Source organism: Egretta garzetta, unplaced genomic scaffold (genome assembly GCF_000687185.1).
Source record: "Egretta garzetta isolate BGI_Z169 unplaced genomic scaffold, ASM68718v1 scaffold45, whole genome shotgun sequence".
Taxonomy (NCBI): Eukaryota; Metazoa; Chordata; class Aves; order Pelecaniformes; family Ardeidae; genus Egretta; species Egretta garzetta.
The window spans coordinates 6,741,464-6,756,805 of NW_009260028.1; the positions used below are offsets into that span (position 1 = coordinate 6,741,464).

Genomic DNA, 15,342 nt, shown 5'->3' on the forward strand with positions numbered 1-15,342 from the left:
GAGGAGGAGGAGAAGGTAAGACACATTCGAGTACCTCCCGTGTTATACATCTACCTGTCACCGGCATGAGAAAGTCACAGGTAAGTCAGAAGGGACCCAAGCTCAGCTTCTGGTAGGATTTCACACAGCTTACCTTCATAAAAAGCCTACCCGGCCTGTGCTACAAGAGCGGATGAAGGAGAGCTGCGGCGCCGCGTTCCTCTCCTTTTTCCATGAATTATTAACTCTCCCCTGGGATCGCTTTGCGGAGAAGCTTGGAGCTCTCCTCCTCTGCAGTGCTCTGTGGGCATCAGCAGACCGCCAGCACCGTGGTGCAGAGCGGTGGTGTTTGCAGGATTAAGCCCTGCCTCAGGATCATGCTATTGCATGGCAAGAGACAGCCCGAACGCTATTTTTTCAGATCTTCAGCTGCTAATGCTGCATCTGCACTGGAAGAAGGGGAACTCTGCGCTTCGGTGGGAGGCTCCAGCACAGTTAAACTGGATTTCCTCTGCTGCCCAGTGGTGAATGGAAACAGCGCTCCTGCCCTGCTTTTGCCAAGAAGGACAGAAAATAAAGAAAGGCTCCCTTCAACTCCACCATCCGAGGGAGACGGGAAGCTGTGGCAGTAATGGCGATACGGGAGAACATGCCCCTCCTGGTGGTACAAGGGCAGAGTGTTTCACTTCCCACATGTAAAAATAACCCGTGTAAAACAGTGCTGAGGACATCAGCGTAATCTTCTGCGCTATAATCCTGGGAGCATGGGAAGGTGTGGCAGTGCACGGACAGGAAAACACCTTTGCTTTTTTCCTCACCGTACCACCCAGGTGGTGACTTTCCCTGTTTCCAAAAAACATGCTGCAGACATCTTACTCCCCATGCAGACTGGCTTTTCCAAGCACACAGAAAAGCAAAGGGATTAGGAAAACCCTCCTGTTGACTGAGCTTTTTTAGGTTAGTTTTTTTTTAATTTGTTGTTGTATTTAAAAATTAGCATGTGATTAGCAAACAATGACATTCTCCCTTGTACTATATACCAGAATTCTCTATAGGCATTGCAAAATAATTTGGGGGTTTCTGCAGCTTTTGTTAGAGAGGAGCCACAAAGAAAGCCCACTTAGTACAGAGCTCTTCTACCTGAACAGGGACAGTGGCATTCATGAGTTTGCCAAATCGAGCACACAGTATATATACTATAGGTGCAAACGTCTCAAGCAGTTTGTCCCATAATAAACAGAAAGCGAAGTAAAATGCCTCACTCCCCTCTGTATCACACAAACAAAACAAGACCTATTTCTGAATTTTAAAAGAAAACATGTACTGATGTTAACATTTCATTTGCAGAAAGACAGGTTTGCTTCTCATTTGAAACCAAGGCTTGTTAGAGTTACAAGTTACTCTTCCAAGATAAGAATATTAAGTATTAGAGCTGCTAATGCACATTTCTCAGTTTAACTAAATCTGCTGAGCCACAAGGCTAATCATGTAATCCTTACGCCTTGCTTCAGGCAATTACAGCTCTGAAGATCCAGGAGGCAAAATGCAAAATGGAACCCCACAGCCTGTCACACAGTTCAGAAATAGAAAGCTACAGAAAACACAGCATGAACATTTATTCCCCAAGCAGCTACGTGTTACGCTTGGTGCTCTTCCACAGCTTCAGCGTTTAACAGAAGAGACTCCTTTCAGAGCATATGAAAATCCCACATATTTACCGTCAAAAATCCCAAAGTATCAACAAACACTTCCACTTACTCAAGAAGAAATTCTTTGTACTTACAAGAAAAAGTCCTATAACAAGACCTGGAAACAAACTGTAAGAGTAATCACCTTCTCTGCATACAAGCTCTGCATGTATTTCATGCATAGGAATGTTTCCTCTTATCTGACTTCCACTGCCTGGCTATCAAAGACAAAACTACAGGCTAGCTTGACATAAGAGATCAGGAAACAAGAGGCCAGGGTCTTTTCCTTCCTTTTGCTACAATAACAAGTAGAACAGCACAGGGACCAGTTCAGAGCTCACTGTAACACATTTCAGTTAAAACAAGAGCTGAGAAACAACACACCTGTACATAAGCACAGACGGAGTGAGATCGGATACTCATAAGATCATAGCTTCTGCAGAAAAATAGCTGTAAGCTCTAACCATCACCTCTGCAACAAACACCTAAAAGCAATCAGTGCCTTCAAAATAACCTCACTTGATTCTGCCGCAAAAGCCACTAATCATCACACCTTATGTTGTGTAAAGCTCCCCAGCACCAGACCAAGTTGCAAACTACCAACCACTGCGAAACCCATCCCTTAATAGACGGCAATTAGCAATGCATTTGCACAACCTCTTAGCTATAATTGGAGAGTTTTGCTTCAATTTAAGGTAGATTGGCTATAATTAGTTTGCATTTAAAAACTAGCATGTGCACTATGCTATTGATTTACAAGAATACTGTTTAACTTAGATACCTCCTATGCCGAGAAATCAAGAAGGAATAAGAAATCGTTGGTTAAGCTGACCTGCTCTGGTGAAGGAGGTGATAAACCAGCCCATCTGAAAACTATGCAGGAATGTTATCACAAGATACTGAAGATGTGAACCAACCCTGGGAAAAGGGCACAAGTTAAGAGGTAGCGATGTGCCATAATCAAAGCTGTAATTTGTTACCTTCAGTATCATCCATAAACACCTTAAAAGTAAGATTAACTTTTTCCCAGGAAAGGTGCTCTAATCGGGTGCAGCTGTGAAGTCAGCACATCAGCTGTGAGTGTACTGCACTTTTGCTCCTTGTCGTGTGAAAATGAAACTTTCTCACCTTGCTCATCTTATCGGCCTCATCGGATGACTCCAAGTCTTGCGCTTCTGCCTCCTCTGGAGCTGTCTCAACAGAGCTGTCCGGGTCGCCGCAAAGCGAGTGCCCTGCTGAAATTGAGATGTGTGTGAAAACCCAGCCATAATTTCCCAAAATTCAAAAAGCTGGGCGCAACAGACATGGAGTTCCCATGGAGGGCCAGGCCGCATCCCGCACACCAGTACATGCCGACACGATGTTATGCCAGAGGCACTCAATGACCTCAAAGGACGACCTCGGTTTACAGCAGGGGCCAGATTTAACTACAGGTGTAAAAATAAACAGGTTATGGCCAGACACACTATTTAGTGGAAACCATGAAAGACGATTCAGAGATAAGGCTAAAATGGCACATTGAAATTCTTACGTTTATTACTCATTTCTTGGCTGGCGAGCAATTGCCTACCTTTATACTTCAGTGGTTTCAGATAGAAACTGCAGTATGCGAACAGGTAGGCTGTGCCAAGAAGCAAGCCTCGGTCAGCCTCTCCTCCAAGTTATGTCAAATGTGATGAGCTGAAATTGCTTGCAGTTTTGGCCTAACACACCCACTACTGAGTTTCGATGTTGATTTTTAAGGAAACAAACCCGGTTTTAGCAGTTTTTAGGAGTCTATTACATTAACTGAAAACTAGATTTCATTTCCATCAGTATGTGGCAACAGCTATGCATCCCTATGCCTGAGCACTCTTCTGGAGACTATGTTGTTGATGCAGCTGATAACTGCTTTGTGACTGCTTCTAAGTAAATGATGAATTACCTGCATGCGACAAAAGAAAGAAGAGTACTAACCCCAGCCCGAGAGCTCTGTGCGCAAATAACTGTTTTGGGGATCTCATTCTCTGACTCAAATACCTGTAAGAAGCAGTATTACTATACCTTAGCCAGTCTTCACAGAAAAACAGGTTTCATATACATTCAACTTCTAGCTATGGCAAATTATAGTGGCCAGTGATGGACTGAACTCTGCCAGGAACGTTCTGCATGCCTCAACTGGCCTTCAAGCCAGCATAAAGAGATACTTTACAGCAGCTAAATCCAGACACTAATTCCTTTTACCTTTCCCCTCTCCTCCCCTTAGCCCCATAAGGAAGAGTTTTTTCTGCGGTGTCACTCCTGGGGCTGGATGGGGAAGAGTGGTTTCTGAGTACGCCTCCCTGCCCACATCCTGCCACAGGAGTAGGACAGTGAATGTCCCACCAGGGATTATACCTTTTATTCCATTGCATTTATTCTTGAAGGAATGTAGAAAAACATAATCAAAGTTCAAAGGATGCAGCAACACAGAAAATCCCTGCTTTTTAAAACCCAAGAATCAACAGACTGTATTAACATAATTTTTGGTTACATTGTTAGCATGTAGCATTTAAACATTTTGGTGGAAAACTGACACTTTTCTGCAGCAGAACAGAATTTTTCTTTCAAACCAGTGGGTTTTTTTTTTTTGGTTTGCTACTCTACGAATAGAAGCAGCCCAACAGCACACTCGGTGGTCCAGCAGCCACCCCCTTCTATTCACTGCTATGTTGAAACATGGATGTTTTACAAAGACTAACAGTGATTGAGCACATCAGATGCAGCACTATTTCTATGTTAGTCCCATGCTGACTCTCATGTTTCTCGCTATTTTTCAATTAGACATTTCAATTTAGGTAAGTCAAGTATATTTGTCTATAAGGAGCATTTGGCTAGATAGCAATGCTGTGAGTAAAAAGGCCACAGTGATGATAACACACATCTGTTATACTGATATATTTCAGTTAAACACTGTGTGATTTGGCCAAAAAGGCTGTAATAGCGTGGATGGTCTTTTTAATTCAGATAAAATGGCAAGCTGCTTTAGAATCAAGATGTTTTGAAAAAATAAACCCTGATTACACACGTCTAATATATTTCTTTATACTGGAATGAAATATATTTCATGACACAGAAGTTATGGTGTCTAAGAAATGTGTTTCCTAAATGAATTAAGAAAAATTCCGCTGCCTCTTCGTTACAATTGAAAAGTCACTGCTCTTCTTTCAAGGAGTGTTATGTTAATGCATGGTGTTGGTTCACGAACACATCCTAGGTCCAGCTCTCTACATCAAGACTGAGGGCAGAGATCCAGGTCTGGGTTCTTCAGTACCCAACTTGCAGCTGCTGTGCTTGCAAGCTTTCAGCCACCATTATCAAAACCAATTTTCAGGACTGTACAAGATTTCCACTTTACCAAGTCTGGAAATAATTTGGAAAAAATGGAATTCAGAAAACCAGAATTAAATTCAGAAAACATTCTGCATACTGGGATGGGGTTAAATTGGATGTCAAATGAAACTAAAAGGACATGAAAGGTAGTTCATAGTTGAGCTTCCGGAAGACATGCCTCCCTTCTGAAAAGACAGGGTTTACCTTTTAAAAAGATGTGCTTGTAGGGGATGTTTGGCAACACAAAATCTGTTTGAGGAAGTGTTTTCTCTAGAAGAAGTTAGGTTATCTGAGCCTTGCCCATGATTTTATCAACTTGGACTATCAGCTTTCTGGTCTCTCTATTAATGTGTGAAAAAATTCTTAAAACCCTTAAGCTATCCATTAAAAAATAAGAGAAAAAATGTGCTATGTGTCATAATTTGTTTGGGGCAGTTTGTGTTTTTTCACTGCAATTAATTTCTCATTATAAGCTGCATGAAATACATCCTACAGCTGTTTCTCACACCAAGCCAAGGCAAATAATGTTTGTTTTGGGGTTTTGGTTTTTGCTTTTAAGCTACCACTTTTTCTTTTCCTGTGTATTAAAACACCACTTAATCTATTTCCTGCAGTATAAACACTTTTACCCAGTAGACAGCAATCTTTCACTTACGTCTTAATGAGCAGTCACACAGTACATGTGCTCAGGGTATTTCTAATGTCTTAAGCTGCCAAAGCCAATGTCAACTTTAGCAGGTTTATCTGCTGGCTGTTAAACACAGGCAGTCGGTTCAATAACACTGCACGTTCCTGCCTTTTAATACCTTCCAGTTACCGTCCCATTTCTGTCAGGTTCTTTACATCATTTTATTTTTGCCCTGTAAATCTTTATTTAGCTCTGCAAGGAACTCTGAGGACAATGTGCTCATTTCCTCCTGCAGCACCTGAATGCTGCCCAGCCCCTACCATTTGCTAGGGACGATAATGCGTGGGCTTCACTTGACACTAAGGAATTAGAAAGGGAAATCCAAAAAGCAGCAGGAAAAGGGGGGTCAAAATTCATGCGGCCACCAGCACAGATGGAGGTCACACGAGCTCCCAAATTGCCTCAGAAGTGTAATATCCGTGACATTATGACTAATGCCCATTAAATAACTCCCTACTTACGGCTAGGACTAACAAAATAAAAGGAAGTCTTATATCACTGGAGCAAAGGTGCTGGGGCTTAAAAGGACTGGAGAATCATGTAAAGCTTAAGCTTCATGCCAACGCTTGGCTAAAATTTTCCACGGCTGCTGCTTCCAATTTGCAGGGTTGCTCTTGCTCAAGATTTTAATGAGACTTCCACGAGATTTGGTACTACTCTTAAAGCCCATTTCTTGATGCCAGAATGCAGTGGAAATAACTATTCCTAGCCAAGCTCTGTCAGCTGTGGTGCAAAGCTCAGAAGTGCACATCCTACTACCACAAAAAGCAGCATACAAATCAGAAAACCCTCCATGTTCACAATTTTAGCATCTCGATGCCTAATTCCCAAGTACGTGGAACTGGCAATATGGAATTCAGTCCCCTCGGTGGCTGCAACGGGGAAGCGCTGGCAAGGACAGCCATCTGCCAGCGTGTTATGTGCTGTGGGCCAGAAGCAACAACAGGCTCGGATGGCTGAAAGCTACGGTTTGTAACTTTAAAGGTGCCTCAGTTTCATAAGCAGGTTGTTTTACACACACCTTGGCGCCCCACACACCACCTTGCCATGCGACTGAGGCAGAGACCGGGGACTGCTGCAGCCAGGTGGCAAGTGTCAGGGGCTGAGGAGCTCGGCCCGGTGTCCTTCCCTGCCCGCCTGCCACCGCTCACTCCCTGCAAAAGGTGCGTCCTGCTCCTCTGCACTTCTTCCACTGATTAAGCCCAGTGATACTGGAAGTCAAACACAGCGATTGCTTAATCACTTTCAGCGAGAAATAAGGATTGACCCTCATCCAAGCTGAAACTGCAGAAGAAATATGGACCAGGCAGAACACGACTCCCCTGGCTGAAGCCCAGCCAAGACGCGCGGGTGCCTGTGCTCCTGCGAGATGTGCTGCCGAGGCTTCAGTGGCCCAAGTGCTTTCAGCGGCTCATGCTGGACTGTCATCTTAAAAGAAGAGAGTGTCACTTACTTGGACAGTTCAACAGCAACTTCCTAAAGCAGAGAGTGTAAATTCTATATGCTGTTGGCAAACAGCCCTGTTGTGACAACGGAGCACCTTTCGGAAGAGACTCTGTCATACATGGAACAATTTTAATACAAATTGCTAGAGAACTGTCTCTCAAATTAAATTATTGTTTGAAACAAAATTTCACCTATAAATCTACAATAAAAAAAAAATTTTTGTTCTTCTTTAGAAGAATTCTGGTTAGCTTTGAAACAATGAAACATGAAAGAAGAAAACATCATCTTTACGCTGGGGTATTCTGTCCCATTAAGAAGTCCCACAGGGTTGATAACCTCTCCAAAGACCTGTAAAACTGAGCTATAACTATCATCACAGTTACAGTCAACTGCATGACCAAAGAACAGTATAGGAACCAACCGGGGAATTCTCCCTTTCTTGGAGACCTACAGAACAAGCCCTATAAATGTCTTTCCCTTTTCGCCAAACTCTATTGCTTTATTTACCATTTCAACTAGGTAGTAAATTGCGCAAATATAGAAAAACCTATGCTGAATGTGAATTCAGTTCATTCACTCTTCTTGGGAAAAATGCAGGTTCAATGAAAACTTCCCTGTACCAGCTATACCACAGCCACTTTTCACCCTCCCCAGGTCAGGAGCCTCATTGAACACTTGCAATACACTTGAGTAGCCTGTTTGGAATAAACAGGAATTTTCACAGACATAAAAATGAAGCAATGTGCACAGCTGAGCTTGGAAAAACCAGGGACATGGAGATGGGAAAACCCAGCCTTTCCTTCTGCAAGGAGCCGGCAGGGGGAGCGGTAACACAGCAAGAATATTGAGATTAGAAATCCACGGGTAAGGGAGCAGGTATGCTTACTGCAGCTAAAATGGAAAGGGTCAGAAACCCAAAGCCACAATGCAAAAACTAACGTGGTAATAGCCATGCTGCTTATTTCAACAGCAGCTCAGGCAGACTTTAGAATAGCCAGGAATGAGACCTCTGAACGCAATTCTGACTCAGGCAACATCCTTTAGCTTTGGCTTTTTAGCTTTTAGAAAATAGATCTCGTGAACAACAGTTCTGCATGTCTCTGATTAATTATATGCAAGACCCTCAGATTGCTGCAGCAGTAAATGCCCTGGAATTGTTAAATCAAGCACTGAATGATGACAATATTTTTTAACATGCTACAAAAGGTATGAAATTAGTTGTCTGCCTCAGGAAAATAACCCTGAAGAAATTAAGGTTACTGTTAGTCTCAGCTTGTTCTGAAATCCAAATTACTCAGCCTAAGGTGACCCAAGAGAGGATGAGGATGGAATGAAAAATAGTGGCCATTCTTATAGTGCAATGGAAGTTTGTTTCAGTTTTATACCATAGCCTTTAAAGTGTGTATTAACTCCAGCCCCTGGTTCTCCTGCTTTCTGAATGACAAAATAATAGACTCCTTAAAAATACCTAGCTGCTTCATATCTAGAAGATTAATATACCCATTCGAAACAGGGGTATACTTTCTTTTTCACCATTTATACATTCTGCACGGTGATTTATACGGCTCACAGTTATCCCTGCAGAGTTATCCCTCATGCTAGATAGAGGTCTCCAAAATACAGGAGCATGCAAAGCCTAAACCTCAAGAAACTCTACCCCAGAGTAAAAAAAGGTATCGAATTGTGGGGAGACCACAAACAAATATGAATACTGCTCCCATTCCCAAATCCCCTTCTAATAACAAAATAGCTTCTTTATGGTTTTGGGGAGATGCAACGCTGTGTCTACAGCTTGCAGCCTCTTATTCCCTGGATTGAGTGGAGCAGAACGGGGCGACAAAACACTCCTCATGGGGAGGGAAGACAGCTCTCACTGATCCTTTTCGGCAATAAGGAAAACATGCTGTGGGGCTCCAGACAGAAAGAGCTAGTCCTCCTCAACCAGATTTATGCAGACTGCATTAGCAGGAGAGAAGACTGAAAGCCAGGAAAAACAGTAATAGATGAAAGGAACAAAACTTGTGGCTCTGCAAGCCTGATGCAGCACGAATTCCTAGGGGGAAAGTATATATCATACCCAAGACGATATTTTTCACATCAATTGGAGATATAAAATCCAAGGTCATTTCAAGAATAACCTGTTACGTAAACACAATGAAGCTGCCACAGAGGTGATTTGCAGCTCTAGCCCCAACCTCAGTATATATGAGGTAGTTCCAGATAATGAAACAGCTGTAAGAGATGTCTTATTTAAACAGGAGCACTGGCAGTCACTTCAGGGAGGTCAACTCCCAAAAACACAGCCCCACTTTGCTCCTGGAAGTCCTCCCACTGAGTAATAAGGCATTAGGAAAGCTTCGTTAAAAAAAAAAAAAAAAAGTAACACAGCATCTTTGTGTTGAAAATACACAAAAAATCTACACTTTGCTGTCTTCATTGCCAATGAAGAATTGCTAGTGAAGAAGATAATGACAGGACATCAGCATGATCAGTCAACCAGACCCTGAATTTCCGGAGAATGGATGTGCCTACAGGTGATTTATACCTGCTGGCACTCTGGCCCAGAGACGCTTCACCCGCCTGCTGGAAGGGGGGCTATGCTCCTTTAGGACTGAAGAAAAAATCTGCATGCTATAAATAAAGCATAGAACAGAAATCACTGAGCTGATTTGCCTAGCCAGCCAAACTGCCAGTAATCAACAAGGAAACAAATAAATGGGTCAGTGGGTATTTCATACTTGACTGCTCTCCAGAAGAAGCTGTGGAGCTGAGACCAAAAATCTAAGATACAGCCACGATCTCCCAAAGAAAAGCACGTACCCCTTTTTAAAAATTCACATGGATCCCATTTTAGGTAACGAATCCCTGAAAAAGCACAGGGCCAGAAGAAGAAAGGCTTCAGTAAAACATTGTGTTCTACAAACACCTAAATAGAGAGAAATTGATGGGGAAGATCAAAACACCTGCCTCCCAATCATGCACTTGGGTGCAGATCCTTGATTCACTCCCACCTCAGGCTAAATCATCCCAAATTAGAGCATCAGCATTGTTTAGCATTAAACACCGCCTTAACGTCATTCTTCAGAGGCATATTTCATATGGCAACTATAGGCTCTTTCAGAAGCTGCCAGAGACACCTGCACATCTGCTGATGAGCTACTGGGTTGCTTCTGTTGTTTAAAGAAGTATTCCTCCCCCCTTTAGGAGGAATGAAGGTGATTCCCACCTCAAGCTTGCTGCTTTTCGAAGGAAAGCAAATACCAAGAGAGCTCGAGCTTCTGTGCTGCCTGTCAGCTGAAAGGGAGAGCAAAGAAGCTCTCTGACTACAGCACACCAAAAGTGAAGGGCAGCTGTACCACGAGAAAACTGAAGGGAAGAGGAAGCCCTAAAGCTTATCCCCGGTCCTGGGGAGCTATTTAAGAAGCAGGCACTTTGGCCCACCAGACAGTTCACATGCTCACTGCAGGACATGGAAAAACAAGCAGCCGTTCCACACCACTGCGATAACCACAAAAAACCCCAGCTCAGGAGAAGCTTACAAAGGGAGACAGACATGACTCAGGTTGGGAGCAGCACAAAGGAAGTCATGCCTACAGAGCAGCAGAGGTGGGAGGTCTGATATTGCTGTGACACATCCATCAGCCACGTCCTATATCTTCATTTCACATGGTGCACGCAGCATTAGTACCGGACAACATTAAAAGGCAAATGCTAGGCTCTTAAGACATAGTGGGCAAACTGTGTGCTATCTCACCCTCAGCAAGGAAAAGGACCCCTCGATGACCCTCAAAGTAACGATGCAGAGACTGACAGTGGAAGAGAAACTGCTCGTCGCGACCAGCTATTGAGACCCCGCATTACAAAATGTGACTCCTCTGCCTTAGAAATCTCAATGTTGCATAAATACAAAAGTCCCAGTTCCCGATTCTTTGCACCCAGGGCGGACACCCACCCACTTCAGAAAAAAGTTGGGGTAAGGGGACTCAGCACGTGGGGTTTCAGTGAAAAAGCACAGGCAAGGACAAAAGGATGGGGCCCACGAAGAGCTGGTGTTAAGTAGGAAATGGGGGCATCTTGTGGCCAGCTACAAAAATGTACAAGATGAGCTTGATTTTTCAGCACAAAAGCCTAACTGGGAAAAGTTCAATGAAAATTAAAAGGGGAAAATGCCCTTCTGAAAATGTTTCATTTTAACTTCCTTTGGGGGTTTATCCCACACCTTCCATGAGGTTGCTTTTATCAGTCAGAGGTATTTGCAAAAAGCTGTTTTTAAGCTTTCTTGTTCATACTATTCCACTTGCTATGGATACCAACCACATTCTCCAAAGTCAGGCCAGGGGTCCAGCTTTCTCTTTCCCCACGACACGTTCCCACCACCTGAACAATGACATTTTTGCTAGATCACTTTCAGTAAATATTTTAAGCAAAACCAGAGCAGCATCCAGAAACGTTGAGAGAGGCAGGCTGTACCTCCCTGACCCTTTGCAGGCAGAGATGAGTCAGCTTGGTCCTGAGCCCAAGCAAGCTGTCTTTCACAGTGGCTCATTTGCTCCAGCTCAGCATCATGCTAATGCACTCACACCGCTCCTGGGTTAGCTCCAGTTTGCACCCAGACTCATCCCAGAAGCCCCTACACCAAGTGACTGCAGCAATCAGGCAGGCATGTCCTGCGAGAAGGCTGACTTCTTCACCCCGGTGAAGTGCATTAACAGCCCCCCTCCTGCTCCAGCTTTTTATTCCAAATGCCCAGAACAAAACCGTTTCATAGTTATCAAAGCAACTGTTTTGACATTTCTGAAACCTTTACTTTGGGGAGAAAACAATGTATTTTGACATATTCAGACACCATTTACTTTTGACTGGAAGTCAAAATTTACCTCAGCTCAGAATAATTTTGATTATCTAAATACTACTTCTTTTTGGCCATTCCATTCATTTTTCATGTATTTTAAATTATTAAAAAAAACTAAAGCAAGCAGGTACATCCAGTATCCTCTTCTGTTTTTGAGTACAGGGGGCATTTAGAAGCTGGCAAATAAGACTTGACTAAGCAGGCAAGTAAGAGGAGACATGGTGCAGGAGCTTTTCTGCTACCCCTGTGCAATTCCCAATGCTGCTGTCTTACAGAGGTAATGACTAGCTACCACCAAGGAGGCGATCCTGCTCTTCTGCAGTCATTTCTCTTATCCCAGCACAGGTGCTTGTCCTCAACTGGTTCAGGAAGCTGAACTAGTGGCAAACAATTCACATTTGCTAGGGATAAACTTTCTACCAGTTCAGTTCTCTGAACAGGGCGGTGTGGTGGGCAGGAACGCCCCTTCCCACCACAGTGTGCTGTGGGACCAGTTAGATGTGCTTGGGTGTAGTGTCAATCCTTACCTTTAGGTGGTTTGAACTGTCCTTATGAATTATTTATGTGTCTCATCAAACCCACAGGACTCCTGTGCTCCTGGCTAATCCCAGAGAGGGGGAATGCTTATCCCCTCTTCCTTCCCTGCCATATGTATATCCTGTGGGCAAATCCAGAGGTAAAGGCACCTCCTGAGCAGCCCAGAAGGGAACAATTAGTTCTGCGACTTGCTGTAGGCACAGCTAGGTGATGTGATGTGCATTTGGTGATCACACACATTTCACAGCCTAACCATGTACACAGTCATCCTTCATTGCTACCGCAGATTTTATATATATACACACACACACGCACACACACACACTCCCCTTACAGCTTCCAGAGCTCCCATGTATTAACTGCCCAGCGCATTCAGACTGTAATTCCTTTCACTTCAACCATGGAAGTCACATGCAGGGATCAAAGGGATTACACCAGCGCATTGTAAGCGTGAATCCTCCTCCTGGTAATTTCTACATCGAACCCCATACCTTGGTTGCTCCCAGCAAATGCCAGTGCACTGTCACTCAAGTCAGCTGGGTTTTCCAAGCGACGTGGTGGTAGCTGCATTAGCTTCTGCCCTTCCTCTATCTCAGGATAGGTGCGCACAGTGAGACACAGCGAAGGCTGAACAAGGGCATCTTTCAGCAAAGCTGAGTCCAGATCCTCAGCAGCTTTCTTGTTAATCTCCACAATTTCATCGCCAGCTTTCAGGCCTGCAACACAGAAAGGAACAGGTCAGACTCGCACAGTAACTTTTCTGTTACCCACAGACATCAAGGAGCTCAGCCGGGTGTTTATGAAGTGCCAGACAGTGTTATGTCTAGACATAAAGTAAACATTTATGACTGCAAATGATATTGAAATTTGAGGGACTTTTGCGCGATCTGTTGTCAGGCTGGTACTCCAGTGCCATCCCTAAGAGCGTGGTGCCCAGGAAGTCCCTCACAACCTACCAGCAACAAGATACCCCCTTTTTCTTCACGTCACTCTGCAAGGGAACAGCCGCTGTACAGCAAGCCACTCTACACAACACATTGCTCGTAAATAAATATATACTGGAGGACAGAATCAGATTTCTGAGGTGCTGCACACAGGACGGGTAAAGGATAGAGTAGCTGAGCTGGCTTGACTCTTGCTTTTAACTTTCCATGTAAGCAAAGGCTTTTGTTTGAAGCAGTCACCTACCCACACACCTAGGAGGAGAGAAAACGTTTCCAACTCAGCTGGGGTATATGGTGTAGGACTTCAGATAGCCTCCTCTCTGGCCCTGTCCGAATCACATCCTCGCACATAGATCTTCAAAAGGCAAATTTTAGCACTTGGCAAATTAGTCATGTTGTGGTTTTTTTTTTTTTTTCCAATCTGATTTCAGGAGCTATTTATAGCACCAGCGCCCAAGGAAGAAGGGTCTCTGCAGAGGAAACAGCTGACTCCCGCTTGCTTTGGGGGCGACACGGCGATGCCGACAGACGACGTGCAGTCCCCTGAGGTGCTGCCAGGAACCTGACCTTCCCCTCAGCCAGCTGGGCCCGCTCTCCGACAGACAGCAGCAAGCTGGACCCGGGTTTAATCCCAAATAATCTTTAGGCAGGCAGCAGCACGCCAGGGCACATTGGTGCTGACAGCCCCCATTGTCCGGGGTTTTTTCTCCACTTGAGGGTGATGCTGGCAGTCCCTCGCAGGCATCCCCCCAGGAGCCAGCTGGCTGGGCATGGCCGGTGCGAAAGCATACTCTGCAATGGCCACCAGCGGGACCCGCTGTGGCATCCCAGGCACCATCCTGGCATTTACAGGAACAAAAGCTGGAAATTCCAGGGTCAAAAGAGCTGCTCCCTCTGTGGGGGTGACCGGCCCTCATGCCGTGCAGTCCTCTGGCTGGGTGATAGAGTCTGGCCACCCTTAAGCCCAGATGAAAGGCGTAACTCCATGGGCCTGAGCTGTGAGGAGAGCTCAGCTGCATCCTCCAGGAAACAGATTACCTACCCTCGTTCAAGACAGAAATGTGGAAGGGAGGAGGCTAAAGAGCTTCAGCCTTCTTTAGGAAAATTGAGATCTTTCTAAATGCATGTAATTGTGCCCAGAAACTGTAGTGTGGCGTGCAGTTTTGGAGAGAATAAAATGAACTAGATAGAATAGCTACAAAGTAAATGGACCATAAAATCATATTTGAAACAAGGACAAAACAAAGCAAGTCAAGCATTTCGCATTATTTCATTTATTCTACTTAGCGATGCCATGTCATAATACTAGCACATTAATATGCCTGCAACCATAAACATCATATCTGGGGCTCCATTTACTCTTTGTAATCCTTCTTTTGAATCATTTGGGATAATGTATCACGTCTATCTCAGTAAAATCAAGCACCTCAAATTCCAACAATAGTCTAGCTAGCGCAGACCAACAGAAAAAGAAAAAGATAAATCATAAAAATTATTAGGAGAAAATAAGATTTAAGTTTTCTAATTGGAGAAAAGATTGAAAATTAAATACTGTATCTCTTCTGGTAAGTTAGACTTACTAAAGGAAGTGCAGTCAAATGCAAACACGTATGTAAATAATGGGAGGAAGAGAGCATTTTCCTCCCTGCTTTCTGCTTAACTATGGGTGTCTTGTCATAAATATCCTGCCAAATACTGTTCATACAGAAGTGGCTTTTTATATCAATTACGAAGAGCAATGTATCAACGAAAGCATGTTTTAGCGTTTCAGCCCCACAGGAGGCAGTCTGTGTCCATGCATGCATTTAGATTGTTGCTCAAACATTTTCTAAAAGCAAAATAAGGAAGCCCTGCTGA

General features: G+C 44.0%; 1 protein-coding gene across 12 annotated transcripts in view; it reads right to left on the minus strand.

Annotated features, from left to right (window-relative positions):
* Positions 1-15,342, minus strand: part of TIAM1 (TIAM Rac1 associated GEF 1) — a 119,388-nt gene that overhangs the window by 21,037 nt on the left and 83,009 nt on the right. For 9 of the 12 annotated variants that reach the window (XM_035896479.1, XM_035896480.1, XM_035896478.1 and 6 more), the window contains 2 exons: positions 13,033-13,257; positions 2,796-2,902 (listed from right to left, as the gene is read on the minus strand). In XM_035896479.1, coding sequence (XP_035752372.1) covers positions 2,796-2,902; positions 13,033-13,257 — 332 coding nt within the window. The remainder of the gene's footprint in view (positions 1-2,795; positions 2,903-13,032; positions 13,258-15,342) is intronic. The other 3 variants (XM_035896481.1, XM_035896482.1, XM_035896472.1) reach the window with 1 other exon arrangement.